The sequence below is a fragment of the Drosophila erecta genome, unplaced genomic scaffold, assembly GCF_003286155.1.
Source record: "Drosophila erecta strain 14021-0224.00,06,07 unplaced genomic scaffold, DereRS2 tig00000021-arrow-pilon, whole genome shotgun sequence".
In the NCBI taxonomy this organism is placed as follows: Eukaryota; Metazoa; Arthropoda; class Insecta; order Diptera; family Drosophilidae; genus Drosophila; species Drosophila erecta.
Genome location: NW_020825198.1, coordinates 11,788,010 through 11,803,201, shown reverse-complemented (window position 1 = coordinate 11,803,201; position 15,192 = coordinate 11,788,010). Strand labels below are relative to the sequence as shown.

The following is a 15,192-nucleotide window of genomic DNA, read 5'->3' as shown; positions in this document are numbered from 1 at the left end:
AATAGAAAAGAAGTGCTTCTCTGTGTGTGTTTGTGTTTTCCCGTGCTGGTGTGAAACTGTGTCATTCGCTGCGAAAACTGCATTCAAGTTTTTCCTCAGAGCCGCGACTGCTGGCGTGTTATTGTTGCTGTTGCAGCTAGCTGCCACGGTTTGTTGCTTCACTGATTACGCGCAATGCAGCAGCAGCAGAAGCAACAGCAACTGAACTGCAGAGGAGCAATAGCAGCTGAGAGTTCAGTTGCGAAACCGGCGAAGCGCGACTGTTGCCAATGCAGCGCTTAGAATTGGCACACCAGCAACAACTGCAACACTGCAGCAACACTGCTGCAACACTGCTGCCGCAGCAGCAGCAGCAACAACAACGGTACATTGGGCATTCACGAAGTTGCTTGGTGTGCCACTGCCACTGCCACTCCAGCACTACTGCTTTTTCCTCCACTGCCATATTGTTTTAACCACTTCCTTTGCCGCAGCGGCAGGAACTTCCTTCCTCACGGGCTTCCTGTCTGCGTGTCCGTCTGCTTGGTTGTCTGCCTTGCAACCCTCAACCCTCCCTTTTGGCCGCCCCCTCACGCTCAACTCATTGTCAGGTGTTTTCTCTGTCACACAGCAAGAAATGGACGTATATTTAGGGTTCATTTGATGGTTTTTATAAAAACTTTTGAACAACAATTGTTTAATACATATGCAGTGGTTTATCAAAGGCCACTGCACATACGAACACTGTGAATCTTGAAATAATAAAATATCTTATTATATCTTAGGATATATATCCTTATGATATCTTATTAGGATCTCCACTTTTTACCGTGCACATCCTGTTTGCGTTGTTTTTACTTTTTGTCAACCCCGTTGACGCCTACGTGTTCAATACGCTGAGAAAACAACAGTTACGAGTGGCTCAACCAGCAGCTTGTTATTTCTCACACCTTCCGTCGAGGCCCCCCCTCCCGCCAACCCTTTGGGTCCTCAAAGCGCTAGGCCATCCCATCCATCCATCGATTTTTTGAGGTCATGCTAAAAATTGCAAAAGCAACTGGAATTAGTTGCGGATTCCCATAGTTGAATAGCCATGGACACTGCGGAAGGCAGCGGAAATGAAATTGATCCAATCCAAGCCTTTGTGGTGCGATATTATCTAACCGATTTGGATTAGTTTTCTGTGTGGGCCTTACGGATGTAAAGGATTTATGTAAGCCCTGGAACTAATTAGGAGGAAGCAATATAAATGAATCCGCAGAAGTGGATCCCAACTATCCATTTGAGTTCGATTTAGTATAGAAAAGTAACTAGATTCTATGTACTTTGTGCAATTGAGCGTTTTCCCCCCGTTATGAAATACATTTTCTCACGGTATTTCCCCATTAAGCAATTCCAGCGGAATCGTATAGATACAATTTTAGTAACTCAGCAGTCGCATTGAATCGGGCTCATACATATGCATTTCGGTTCTGTTGGGCTGTTTCCATGTGATTTTCGCCGTGTATCAATCGATCGTTTAACCCATATGAAAAGGATAGTCACAGTTATAAACGCTGTCGGATAAATCTCGGTTAACTGGGTTAGTTAGCGACCCGAAAACTTCTCTGCGCCTTTCCACCGAACCGTTATGCCATATATGTATGATGCTGTGCCTGCCCGCCGGTCACTTCTTCCCAACCAAACTGAACCGAACCGAACCAAACAGAACAACCCAAACCAGCTCAGAGATATATGGGTATGGATGTGTGGGGGTATGGGATATGGGGTATGGTGGGGGCACGGAGCTTCACCTATCTATGTATATCATGTCATCCATTGCATGTGCATCGCACATCTCACATCCACGTCACCATACCGCTTCTATCTCCCTTTCCATATCTGTCGTCGTCTTCCTGCTCGTTTGCCAGTTGTGGAACTCGTTTTCATTTCTTATGATAGTTGACATAGACATAATTCTACGGCTTTTCCACCGAGCCAAGGGGGCTTCTTTTTCGGTTTCGGTTTCTATATTTTTTTTTGTACTTCTCTCGACTTTGCCAATCGCTCGTTTGACCTTTAACGGGGTGTGCATATACATAAAACACACTCAAATCGGCAACAATTAAGCTCATTCAAAACGCGAGCAATGGGCAAACACTCGGCGTCGCGTTGCTAGAATCACATCATAAATTTTGATTTGATGGGGCGCCAGTTGTTCTGCGTGCGGAGGTGTGAAAACGAAACTAGATGGGGCACAAAAGACAAATACTCGGGCAAGGGGAAAGACACCAGAGTCAGCAAATTGGCTTCAATGCGAGTTGAAGGTTAAGTGCGACAGCGATGCGGAAATTGAGCATTTGGATATTGGAATCAGTAGCTGGTTTCGAGCTGAATAAACAAAACAATGGGAATTAACCCCTTTTCTGTCATCTTTCGATTTTTCGTACTTTTTTAGCACGCACTTCAGACCATTTTAATGGCTTCCTAGCAATTAAAACTTTTTGTAGCTTAAGAGTTTCCCGAAAAATTTAATTAGTTTCGTAAGGTTAGAACTCGGAATCACAAACACATTTGTTCAAACATTTCTTTTAATAACAACAATCTTGACTTGAAAGCTTATTGAAAATGTTTAATCTTAACACCAAATGTTATTGTGCAAACTCAAGCAACGAAATGTAAATGCTGCCCATTAATATTACACAATACCACACTTACAATGATTTTGTATCTACTCAGCTGCATTATAACAATAATTAGATGGCTAAGATGAATTTCTGTGGCAGTACGTTTGCGAATTCGCATTGAGCGAATATTTAGCTCTGACAGGGCAATTTCTGGCTGTTTGGCTCATATCTCTGTGCGTTTTTCTCTGCATGGCTTTGTGTTTGGGGACTGTTCGATACATTTGCTTTTATAAATAACCTTAAACGATTTTTCTGCGCCGCCAGGCCACACGAAAAGTGTCAATGTCAGCTGTTGTTGTGTTAGCCACGAAAACGCCAAACCGAAGCGAACCAAATCGAAAGCGAGCAACGATGTGAAATCGGAAAAATCGAAGACCCGTGCTAAATTTATTATTCAGCTGTCGGCATTGCCATCATAGGCATTTTCCCAGCCCGTGTTGGCTTTTCCTCCTTTTTTTTTTTTTTTTTTTTTTTTTTTTTTGTGTTTTTGCCTTTGCCCCGCTTTTCTAGTCCTTTTTTTTTTGCTGGTTGCTACTAAAAGCTTCCCAAAATAAACGCGAATACATGCGCATGTGTTCATATTTTATACACAACGAATTTATACATACGCTCGTTCAGTGCAGCGGCTAGTGAAAATTTGCAAAATGTTTCCGTCACACAAAAGGCACTTTATGCCTCCTTCACTCACCTTTCCCCACTGAAAACACGCGCCACTAATTGCACGCGTGTGCAACCATTTCTGCGAGATTATTTCGAGATACACTTGCCACGGGGTCTCCCAAATAATTGCTAGCCGTCACTTTTTTGGTGTGGCTACAAATGTGGAGGCAAAAAAAAAATATATAAAAAAAAGAGAAAAAAACCAAACATATCGAGACAAAAGAAAATGTAATTTTGGGGGCTAAATAGCCACCGAGCAGCTAAAATATCCGTGTTGCAATCTTGTTTTTTTCCATCACGCCCCCGCCCAGTTTTTGAGGATTTGTAACAGCCTCGAAAACTCGAGATGATGTTGTATGTGAAGAAGACTCTGCTCCCACAACATTGTCAAAAGCCATCTCCATCTACGTCTCCGTCTCCCCTCTATCCGGCTAACCCATACCCATTGACCAAACGAAGACGTTCGTACCAGAGGCACTGTGGTTCTCGTAGCGATAAAAATATATGAAAAATGAATATGTTTATTGTACAACTTGACTTATTGCCTGCCCCATCGCAGTTGTTCGTGCATCTTGTTAACACGGCCGACTACAACTTTTGCATTTTGAGCAGTGGTAATCAAATGTTTTATAGAGGAAGCTACCGATGCATTTTCATAGCTGAGGTGCTCAGCAATATTATGAGCTTGTTTCAAATGCGCGTAGGCGTAGGGAAACCAAGGAAATATTTGAATACAATGTATGTATGTGCATACAATATTTTTTAATGATTGTTTTCAGACCTCTGGGGTATCTTAAAATGTTGTTTATAAAGTGTAGTAACTTGCAATGATTTAAGTATTTATTTAATTATAATACTTAATCAAGATGTGTTCTTCGATACACATTTTAATACGTTTTAATTCGGTTTGATTTAAGAGATAGAAACCATTTCCCTAGCCAGTTAAGAGCCATTTAGTAATTATACCCGCTGTTTGTAAAAGTCGGTAGAAGTTCCCAGTGCGATCCACCGTGCTTTTCCCTACCAACAGCTTCGAGTTGCGATGCATGCCCCCTTTCTGCCGTCCAATTGACCGCCCACCGCCCGCAATGATGGCCGCTGAGATCGGCGGGCTATATAATTATGCGGTTGGGGCCCCTTTGATCAAAACCCCCCTCCCCCTTAAGGCGGCGGCATCTTCAACCGTGGTGAAGATGGAGAGGAAGCTCGGTAACTGGATACTGGTGAAAATTGTGCTGGTTTTTCCCCGATTTTCCCTTTTAGCTGCCTGCCGGCAAACAATTTTCGGCTAGTTTTGCAATCGACTCCCACAGCCGGCCGTTTCCCGCATTTTCCCTGGAATTGCCGCTGGATTTTACTATAATTTTATCTCGCAGCTCAGCTGTGTTTTTCCTTCATCAAATTGAGTTAGCAAAATTACTATAATTTTGTGGGAAATTTTATGGGTCAAATTTCAGCTGTGTTGACAATGCGCCGCCAACTAAAACAAAAAAAAAAACACAAGAAAATTAAAAAACATAAAAGTGGGTAAAGCAGACGCGCCGCTGACCGCAGCACAATTTTTCCATATTTTCGTTTTGTTTTTTACTAATTTGCTTAATTAGCGCGACTTGCACTCATAAATATACGAGTGTGTATATATGGGAGGCCACACCACGGGTTTTATTTTTTACACGATTTAATTGGGTCTATGTATTTATTTTTATTGTTTTTCTCCTCGGTAATTTCAACGGGCCTCTTCTTGGCCTTTTATTTTGTTTAATTCGGCTTTGGCCTTTCTTATTTCTCTCACGTTTCGGGCCCAGTACAAGTTTATGGCGCAGCCTGAGAGCGCCGTCGTGAATGGATTGAATTGGAGTTTTGAGCTTGGGTTTGGGTTTGTACAGTGAGTACAGTGGAACGAGGTACAGTGGAGCAGCCAGTGACGGCAGCAACAGCAGCAGTTGGCACAAACAATCCGGATCGAGGGGCCCCATTAATGCTGGAAACGTGATGTTTGTGCGGCTTTTTGTGTAACTCGCCGTGAGAACTTGGCGGCGTTGCAATCGTTCAGGTTTCGCTTCGTTTTAGATGACAGCTGCGAATTGAATCGTTCAATCGGAGAGATCCCGTCCAGCAATTGCAGCACGTACATAGATCATCGATCCACGGATCCATGGTTTTCCGTTTTTCTTTTGTCTTTCGCCTGCAATCGCAGGCCCATTTGCATACTCATGTACTCATTTGCTCACTCACTCAGATACTCACATACTCAGATACTTACATTGGATTGGCTTGGATCGGCGTTAATCAGTCAATTGTGTGTGGCCTTCGGAGTGTGAAAATTGCTGCAATCGCTGAACGCACGAAGTACGCATGATCCACATGGATGGAGACGGAGATCCATCATCTCGGGGGCACCACCGAGCCCTTGAAACGGGGGCTTGTCCAATCTATCGAGCCGATAGGGTCAATGGAGGTACTCCAAAACCATTTCCATTGTCCAATGGAGCGCTTAGGCCACAGTTTTATCTAAAGCGCAGAAAGCATTCACAGCTATTTGATCTACTTTTTTAATGTGTTATGACCAATGAATTGTGGGAAATCTGTTGGTTTCTATCACCATCTTCAGTAGCGAACTCATTTTAGGTAATTTAGAATATTCGATGATCCACAGCAAATCAGATTATTTCCAACCCACTTGATAATATGCCATAATCTAGTTGAAGCGGATTTATAATACCAAATTGTGTGTCGAAATGTCAGATTCGTTTCAGCTGTACTGATTAAAAGACGTATATAACATACTAGATATTTTTAGGACAGCGACAAGTATATATCACCTATATTAAATCTGCTGTAAACAGAAATCATAACAAATGGATTTCTAATCCAAGCACTGAAAATCTTTAAAATAGAGCGATAAAAATACGTATGTATTCCATTAATAATAAAATGCTAATGTAGATTTCGCAATATTTTATGAGTGCAGCATTAATGTGGAAAAGCTAAATGTGGACTTTACAAGCGATGTGGAAATACGGTGTAGTATGTAGTACGCAACGCTCTGTGCCCATTTCAAGCGATTCCCCTGCGAAGAGACTTCTGTTCCAGTAAATGATCGAAGTGGTAGCGCCAAATCAATTTCCATTTCTAGTTAATGTGTGTAGCCACACCATGTGTGTGCGTGTGTGTGTGTGTGTGACCCCAAAGCTGGTTAGCCGACTCTCTAGATAGATAAATAGATGGATATATCATCCGACCGAGAATGGAAACCGCAAAGCTAATTGCTTATGCACAGCGCATAACCTTGCCACTCCATGACACTTCTTGCTTCGCTGAGTACCGAGTACCAAGTAGCAAGTAGCAAGTACCGAATACCGCGTACTCAGCAACGAGTATCCGACTTGAAACCCTTTCAACCAAAGAATCGGCCAGGGGTATGGAGTGGAGAAAGCTTTCATCATCATCATCATTTTTGTGCAGCAGAAGAGGTAGCAGCCACATTGAAAAGGAATGGCGGAGAATGGTATGGAATGGAATGGCTTGCAGTGGCAGCTTGGCCAGGCTTAATTGAAAATTCACAGTAATGCCAGCTAGAAAACGACAGCTGCTGCGGATAAGCAGCAGGAAAACAGGGAAAAGCGAGGAAAAGGCATCACTTTGAGCAGAGAAAACAAATTAAAATAATATAATTATATATTTTTTTGGTTTTCCTTTCTTGTCTTGGTTAGTCTTCTATACCGACTTATAACAACGCCACATCTCCGCTTCACACTTTTATTTCGCTCTTAAGCGATTTATTTCTTATTTCTTTGGCTTGAGTTTGGGTTTTGAGATTTCCGCATGCTTTGTCAACCGTGAACGGGCACGAACTTTCATTTTAAAATTCTCGAAGCGTGTTGCGCACACTCAACTGAACTATCCGCCCCATTTTCCAACAAAAAATACCCGCAGTGTCAATTGCCGGTTAGGAGTTTCGAAAAATCCCGAGTGTCATCATCATCGTGATCACCTCCACCGCGCACAGAAGATTTGTTTTACGCTTTTGCACTCGGCTTTCTATGGAAACTTTCATGGCTGCCGGCTTGGCTTAATTCTAGCAATTTATATGGCCAACACTACGTGCCTTACAAATGATAATTGAAATGTCGAGCCACACAGAGCATCCAGAATTGCATGCATGTAATTCGCTAATTAACAGAGTCAAAGAAAGTTTCCCCTTTCCATTGTCATGGTGGGCTAGAAGTATCTTATAGTCGGTAATCCAAGAGGCGTACTTTCGATTTTCTGAGCCAGGTGCTGCTGTCCGGCACCACCCATCATCATCCAGCCAATTTAATCACGGCTACTCGCCAGTTGTGAAAGTTCCCAAGACCCTCTGGGGGGAGGGGAAAATGTGTCAAAAGCGAGGCCATTCTATTTATCACACCTTTTTCTTTTACCTTTCCGCAAGCTCAGTCGCAGATAATTTTCTGTATACTCCGCTCGTACCATATACATGTACTACCTACTACCCGTATTAGCCATATTAGCCGTCATCTCGCTGGTCTCGTGCCAACTGAATCACTGAATTCGCTCATCGGGCACGTTGTCCGTCAGATAAGCTCTTTCTTGTTTGTCATGTGCCGGGAAATTGTGTGGCATATTCATAAGGCTGAAATCCATGTGTCATACTCGTATATGTGCGGTTGTGATACTGTAATCTGCAGCTTGAGCAGGGCTTACTCTGCTTAGCTGACGTCCATCTGGGCCTTATCTCAGAAATGTTGGGTAAAAGTATTCATATTTTGATACAAATTATTATTTACTTGCCTCATGTTGACGAATTTGCATTGGATTCGTAATAAAACGTATACGTAAGAAATAAGCGATTTGTTTGCTCATGATCAAAGTATTGAAGGGAAATAATCAAGCTGTAAGGAACATGTACTTAGTCATCAATTTTATTTGGCTTGATGGATAGCCAAATGCCAAATTGCTGCTCGATTTTTCACTGCAATCCTTGTGTGATAATGCACTGCCATCGCCATCAAATCGACATGCATTTAGCAAATAGCTTCAAATGCTCCGCCATTCAAGCAACTATCAATCTTTTTAGCCTGGCTAGATGCCCTTCTCTTTTGAACAAGGCTAGGGTGGACCCAATCCATTAAATGTGGGTATTTGGGTGAAGGTTATCGGTTGTCCGACTCCTTTTTTCCGACTCTCTGCAAGTCAGTTAACTTTTTTCGCCTTCGTCTTTGAGGCACCAGGTTTTCCAGTTTCTTAAAGACCCAGCCCATTTCTTGGCCCGGGCTTTTTTAATGATGTGTTTTAATTTTACTGTGTCGTTTCGCTTCTTCTTTTTTTTTTGCCAGCGATTGCGTAAGCAGCAGATGACGCCGCCTCTTACTTTCTTTTTCTTTTGGCCTGTGCCGCAGCTAAAGTCTTAAAGTATTACTTAAAAAACCGCATAAATAAGAGACAATTTGAATTGAATGTGAAAAGGAACTCTGAAACGGCAGCAGCACGCTCTTCAATGGCGTTTTTGTTTTGTTTTATTTTGCCATTTATTTGTACAATTAAATCTATAAACTTGCTGTTCCCTCGAGTGTTGAATGCCGAAGCATTTGCATTAATTAACTGCAGGGAAGAGAAAAAGTCAAACAAATAAGCTGCAAAAGTTCAGGCCAGCACCAAAGGAAGAAACTTATAATTTATTTCTTTAGTAAATCTAATTAACATATAAGCGGATTTCAGCTTAGCAACTCACACAAATACACGCGCCCACTCAAAACACTCACCATTGCGAATTTGTTTGCATTTGTTTTGGTTTTTCTGTGTGAACTACGCAACGCGTCGAAAAACTCACGCGATCGCGTTTTCTAACGCCAAATATATACATATATATATGAGCATACAGAAACATATATATATTCGAATATATGTATATGGGCGATTTATGCCCGGGGAGCGCGCACACTTATATGTATTATAATACAACTAAATAATAAATACAAAGCTTGTAGCACATGGCATGGCATCGCCATACACTGTCATCGCACTGGGGGAGATTACCGAACCAGAATTTATTACAAAATTGGTTCGGCCTACTCGAATGCGGCGGGATTAAGTGGATTACGACTTTCGTCAAATCGATTTCGTATATTTAGAATGACATCTCGCAGGCTTATTTACGTGCCACAATTATTTTGGCCAAAAAAACCAGAACTAGGTCCACATATAGCTGGTTCCACTGTGCAGTTCTTGTGGAAAAATTTGGAGACGACGAATGACACTTACTAAGCAAGCACCCAAAAAGCACGAGAAGTTTACAATCTTTTCTATTGCCATTTCGCGAAAGCAGCGCAAAAGGGAATGGTCGAAAAAAAGTTGAAAGTTCGGGCTTAAACCTAATGACATGTTTGTTTTATTTTCATTTAGAAGAAAGTTTGCCTTAAACAAAAGTGAAAGATGGAAAAAAACGAACCGAATGAGATTAAAATGTGTGCAAAATCAGTTAACAGCAGCAGCAGCAATAGAAGCAGCAGCAGCAACAACAAATGAGTGAATTATAGTGACAAATGCATAAAAGCGAAAAGTGACAGTGAATAATGTTGAGAGCGCCCACTCAGCACATCGTGCAAATCGGCTTCGGAGCGAAGACAACCGCAACAACAACCACAGCAGCAGCAACATCGACAGCAGCGGCAACACCAAGTGGCAAGCAGCAGCAGCGCAAAACACTGTTGCAACGCTTCCGGCAGCAGCAACACAAGTTGCCAAAAGTCGCAGCCGAGAAGACACATGACACAGAATATTATTTCAAGCAGCAGCAGCAGCAAACTTCTTCCTTTCAGCAAGGCGACAATTGTTTGTTGTATCTTGCAACAGCGTTGAACTCAAACGCTGAGCAGTTGCTGAAGAAACCGAAGAAGAAAAAGGAGCCGAGCAGCTACAATTTTGCAGCAGCTCTCAGGCGCAACAAGAAGCCAAAACAGCAGCAGCAGCAACTGGCAACTTCCACCGACGACGACGACAGTTGCCGCAGCATCAACAGCATCAACAGCAACTGCAGCAACAGCAGCACCAGTGGCAGCAGCCACAGTTTGTCTAATAGTTGCATTAACAATCATAACAACACTCATTATAGAAACAGTAAAAACAGCAGACACACCAGTAGCAACAACAACGACTACAGTGGTAATTACAATTGCAAAACAAGCGAACAACAAGCGTGGAAAGGCAGTGCAGCACAACAACTGCTCATTAGCGATCGGAATTATCCCAGTAGCAACACCAGCAACAACATCACCAACAGCGGCAACAACAACCACAGTGGTGGCCACACCATCATGTCACCCACCTCGCAGGCGCCCACCCGAACCTCCCTCTTCGATTCCTGTCATCGAAAGATCCGCCTGATCGGCGGCGGTCCAGTTGCCTTCTTGGGCGGATTGGTTGCGTAAGTTATTTCCCCATCTTTCCATCTTTCCAACTGACATTTGAGTTGAATTCATAATGTTCTCGGCTCACAATAGCACCGTATGATTTGTGTTTCGGCTGGGATTATCATAGTGCCCCGCCAATCCGGTCTTTTAGCAGCTACTCCAATCTTTCGCCCATTTAGGTAGCCAAGGTTTCCAGTTATAATGCGTCAGTTGCGTCAATCATATTGTTCCCCATGTTATTAATCACCTCATTTTTGGATAATTTCTTATAGCACGTTTCTAGCCACTGCTATCGATTAGCATATCTGATAAACTGGAATCAAAAATTCAGATTTTAAGCTATTGTAGTGATCTATACTAAATCTATACTAAAATTATCAGGCAGATTTAAACAAACTTGCCTAGGCGCATACGACTTTAACAGGTTCTATAATCCATAATTTATAACAACACTTGTTACTTCACAAGTATTTCAGCTCTTTATAGTACGAACTACGTTAGTTTTGCTAGGAGATCTATTTATTACTTAATAGGTATACCATCTCACCAATGATTTATGGTCCAGTTTGTGAATGCCCACTAGTATTTGAATTTGTATAATTACTACTAATGTATTACCATTACGCTCGTTAGCATTCAGTATACGGCGATCAACTTTCTAAGGTCACGTCACGCAGAATTGCACAGAGTTATAATTTGTCCGCATTAGGGAAATACTTAAGATACCCGTGTCAGAGTTCGAACAAAGGAAGCCGAAAAAATTAACAATACAGAACGCAGAAAACAGAGCAAAGCTAGAGATAAATGTGGTGTTTACTCGTTTTTATGGCTTTAATTGCGACCATTTCTCAAGCGGCTTTTGTAGAGTTTCATTTCATTTGGTTTTATTTTTTTAGTTTTTTCTGGTGACCACCAAAAGCACTCTGTGGTGCAAACTCAAGGTTCAAGCGGCAATTAAAAGATCACAAGAGTGGAAGCAGTCAAGAAACAAACACGCATAGAAACCGAAACAAAAGCGGCCAACTAAATTTATGCATTTGCTAGGCCTAAAGGTATCAAAAATGCGCCACGAAGGTCACCAGAATTAGGTGGTGACCCAAACCAGAGCTCTGCAAAAGGAAACTGTAACTAAACAGCTGTTGCTGACTTATTTCCTTATTTACCATGCCCAAATTTAACCGATTTTATCAGCACTGAGCTTTATCTGCTCGGAGATCGGTGATCACGCTTTATTTGAGAAGCAAAGTTAAACGAACTCTCAAATTACCGAGGTGAGACAACCGCAAAGCGTTGACACTCCGCTACCGAGCTCACAGGGTGCGCTGAACTGATAATTAGTTAGGAAACCAAATATTGACACACATGAGTATGCATAAGTGCTATAGCAATAGAATAGGAATGCGGGAAGATGGACTAACTCCCGCGGGTGGGGAGTAACTGTTCTGAGTAACAACTTATTCACTTGTTTGAGGGTCGTCTTTGTGCATGCAACTCACATACTCGTACTCACTTCTCCGCCCTCCCCAAAACAATGACTAACAGTATGGGCATACAAACTGAGTTAGAAAAGGCGGCAGAACCACATAACAACAGTCATTTGTTAGGTAAGTTCGTGGAGGAAAGACGGTGCCGCATTAGGGGGCGCATTATGAAAATGATAATGATAAACCTGTCAGGCCGACAGACCCACAGAGAGTGTCAATGGCACACTAAGCTACCAGGCCCCAAAACAACTCCAGCTCCAAGCTTACAATTTACATAATAATAATGCTCAAAAGTTTTGATTGTCTCGTTTGCTTTGGTTTTCATCAAGAAGTCCCAGAGATTTGAATAAAAAAACCCTATGTAAACAAATAAAAAATTAACAGATATAAAACTGACAAAAACGTCAGTCTCCATAAATGAGTAATATTGTTTTCGGTCGGACGAAGACCTCTTTATGGCCAACCGTATTTTAGAGGTAATTGAACAAAAGCCTGGTTTACACTTTAAAAACTTCCTGCTCCGCACAATTAGCGATATGCTAATTAAAAAAGAGAGCTGGAAGTAGGAACATAGTATTCATATTTGCAATTTGTGGTCAGCACTTTTGAATCACACAAGAGATGTAAACGAATTAAATGAAAATTATCATAAAGTAAAACAATGTTGTTTGGCCACACTAAAGTACAATGTGCATCACATATTTTCTTGGGCACACTGAAATATGCCTCATTGACCACTCATTCCCTAAGCTGTCTAGCAAGCTAAAATATTAGTTTGCTTTCTTGTAAGAGTTTCACCACCTCATTAACGAAGGAGGTGGACACCGCCTCCAAGTCTTGGGTATTATTTTCCCCTTGGGCACCAAATGCCTTTCTTAAGGTCCAGTAAGCTACACACATGTTACTTGCACTTTTTTCCCCATTTTCTTACTCCATGTCTGGGCATTATTAATCTTGGTGGCTGCCACTTTTCCCCTGCCCTTTAGCCAGCTGCTCAACTTTGGCTCGTTGGGTTTTTCGCTCCACATGTTTGGCCCCAACTTGGGGGCTTTATCATATGGCTGGAGAGCTCCGTTGGCTGTTACCGTTTCTGCTCCAGCTGGTCGCTAACGTTTTAATTTCCTGTCCCAGTTTAATATGTTTTGTATGCCGGACTTTTATTGCTTGCCCATTTAGCTTTTGCTGATTTGCGATTTACGAGCAATCAATTTTAGCCGAGCGACCGAGAATAAGCAAAAGATTTCCAGATATAATTCTAGATGGAGCTGTAGACTTGAGCTTTCCATTCCCATCCATTAGTTCCGACTGCTAATCATCTGGGCCCTAACCCGCAGCTGTCACAGCACCTTGGGCGCTGCTATTCAAACGAGAAGGAGAACAGGTGCTCCGGTGATTCCAAGCTTCTGTCGCCGCCGTTCATTGACACTCCACGCACTGGACCACTTAATGACTGACGCATTGGCTAACTGACGGACTGAAGGACTGACGGACTGACTAACTGACAAAGGGAACAGCTGTCGTGGAGACAAAGACAATGCGCCTGCGGATCAAGCTCGAATTAGTGCAGCCAGCAGGCGTATCAAGGTATCCAGCTCGAGTTCATTACAATTGCCCGACTGGCGGCCAGCAAGTCAGCGATGGAGAACGGGCAATTAGCTCTCAGGGCCTCCAAGAATTAGAACTGGCAAAGGTTTCTTGGTATTAGTTGTTAGTTTAGTTGGTTAGTTTAAATGCCATTTCAGAGCCTTCCAATAAAGTCATGGCACACACGTAAACAGAAGTATATCGTGTGCTGCTCGGCTGGCTTAAAGTGTAATTTCCTGCATATTGCATATTCATAAAGACAGTTTTCTCTAAGACCACCCAGCTCAAATATGGCAACATTCTCCTGGTCAAGAACCCCAACTGGGTTCATTCGACTCCTAAAACCTCTGTAAGTCAACGGAACTTTGGGCGCAGTATCAAAAGTTGAGAGCAATTAGTCCATTGGGAGGCGAAACAATTGCCATTAAACAAACTGGCTTCTTCTAATTTTGACCCCAGCCGCAGTTGGCCGACAATTGTGCAACGGTAGCCGGCGGATAACGTTAGTTGCCCAGATGCTGGCTGTAATTATTTGCCCATTAGCCGGCGTATGGCAAATGTCGGAAATTTGGAACACCACTTTGGAGTCAAATGGGGGAGCAATGCCAAAGTAGCAAAGGTCAACGGAAATTTCCATTTCCCAGAACTGATGCCAAAAAGCTGACAATGGGCGACTTGAAAACCTTATGAACTTGGTTTCAACATAATTACAGGTGTGCCCAGGTAGAACGGAACAGAAACAATAGATGTTACTCTAAGTTCTGGAACTGTACAACAAATAGGTCAAAAGAGCATCTTAATCAAACTTATTAAAATGCCATTAATTTTGTAGTATATCTTGAGGATATATGGTTCAAACTCGTTAAATTCGACCTAAAAACGTACAGACAAACCCGAACCCCTTTAAAGTTCATTAGTTCATTAAAATGAGAGCATCATTTGTTATTTTTTGTCGTACTTTTATAAACCATCATCGTTTGTTTTTGCCTGAAGTAATTGCTACCAACTACAGGTAGCTCATAAAACCAAGTCTTTATGGGTTTTCTACAGTGTATTTGTGTTGTATTGTGTTTTTCAATTTCACCCGCATGCAAAATTGCAGAAGCGGAAAAAGTGAGTAACGATGAAGTCCATAAAAGTTTACCTTGACTTCAAGCCAAGTTCCGGCTGTGGCTCATTTACATGGCCAGCATTTCGCGCTCTCGCTCTCGCTCGCACTCTTGGCCGCTTTTTAATCCATTTAGCCACATGTGATTGCCCGTCATCAGCCGCCATCCATCTACCTGTCCAGCTGCAGAGTCTCTCTTTTAAATACTTTCCATTATTATTATTATTTTGTGTCTCCCGTTTTTGTCTTCATCAGCGATACATTAATGCCAGTTGTCGTCACCTCCAATGGTTTGGCAG

The 15,192-nt window shown here is 42.3% G+C and overlaps 1 protein-coding gene across 5 annotated transcripts in view; it reads left to right on the top strand.

Annotated features, from left to right (window-relative positions):
* Positions 1 to 15,192, top strand: part of LOC6544459 (MOB kinase activator-like 2) — a 38,218-nt gene that overhangs the window by 10,112 nt on the left and 12,914 nt on the right. For 2 of the 5 annotated variants that reach the window (XM_026977885.1, XM_015157714.2), the window contains exon 2: positions 9,711 to 10,731. The exons of 2 other annotated variants lie outside the window; for them this stretch is intronic. In XM_026977885.1, coding sequence (XP_026833686.1) covers positions 9,881 to 10,731 — 851 coding nt within the window. In that variant the 5' untranslated portion in view covers positions 9,711 to 9,880. The remainder of the gene's footprint in view (positions 1 to 9,710; positions 10,732 to 15,192) is intronic. One more of the 5 variants, XM_015157715.2, reaches the window with a different exon arrangement.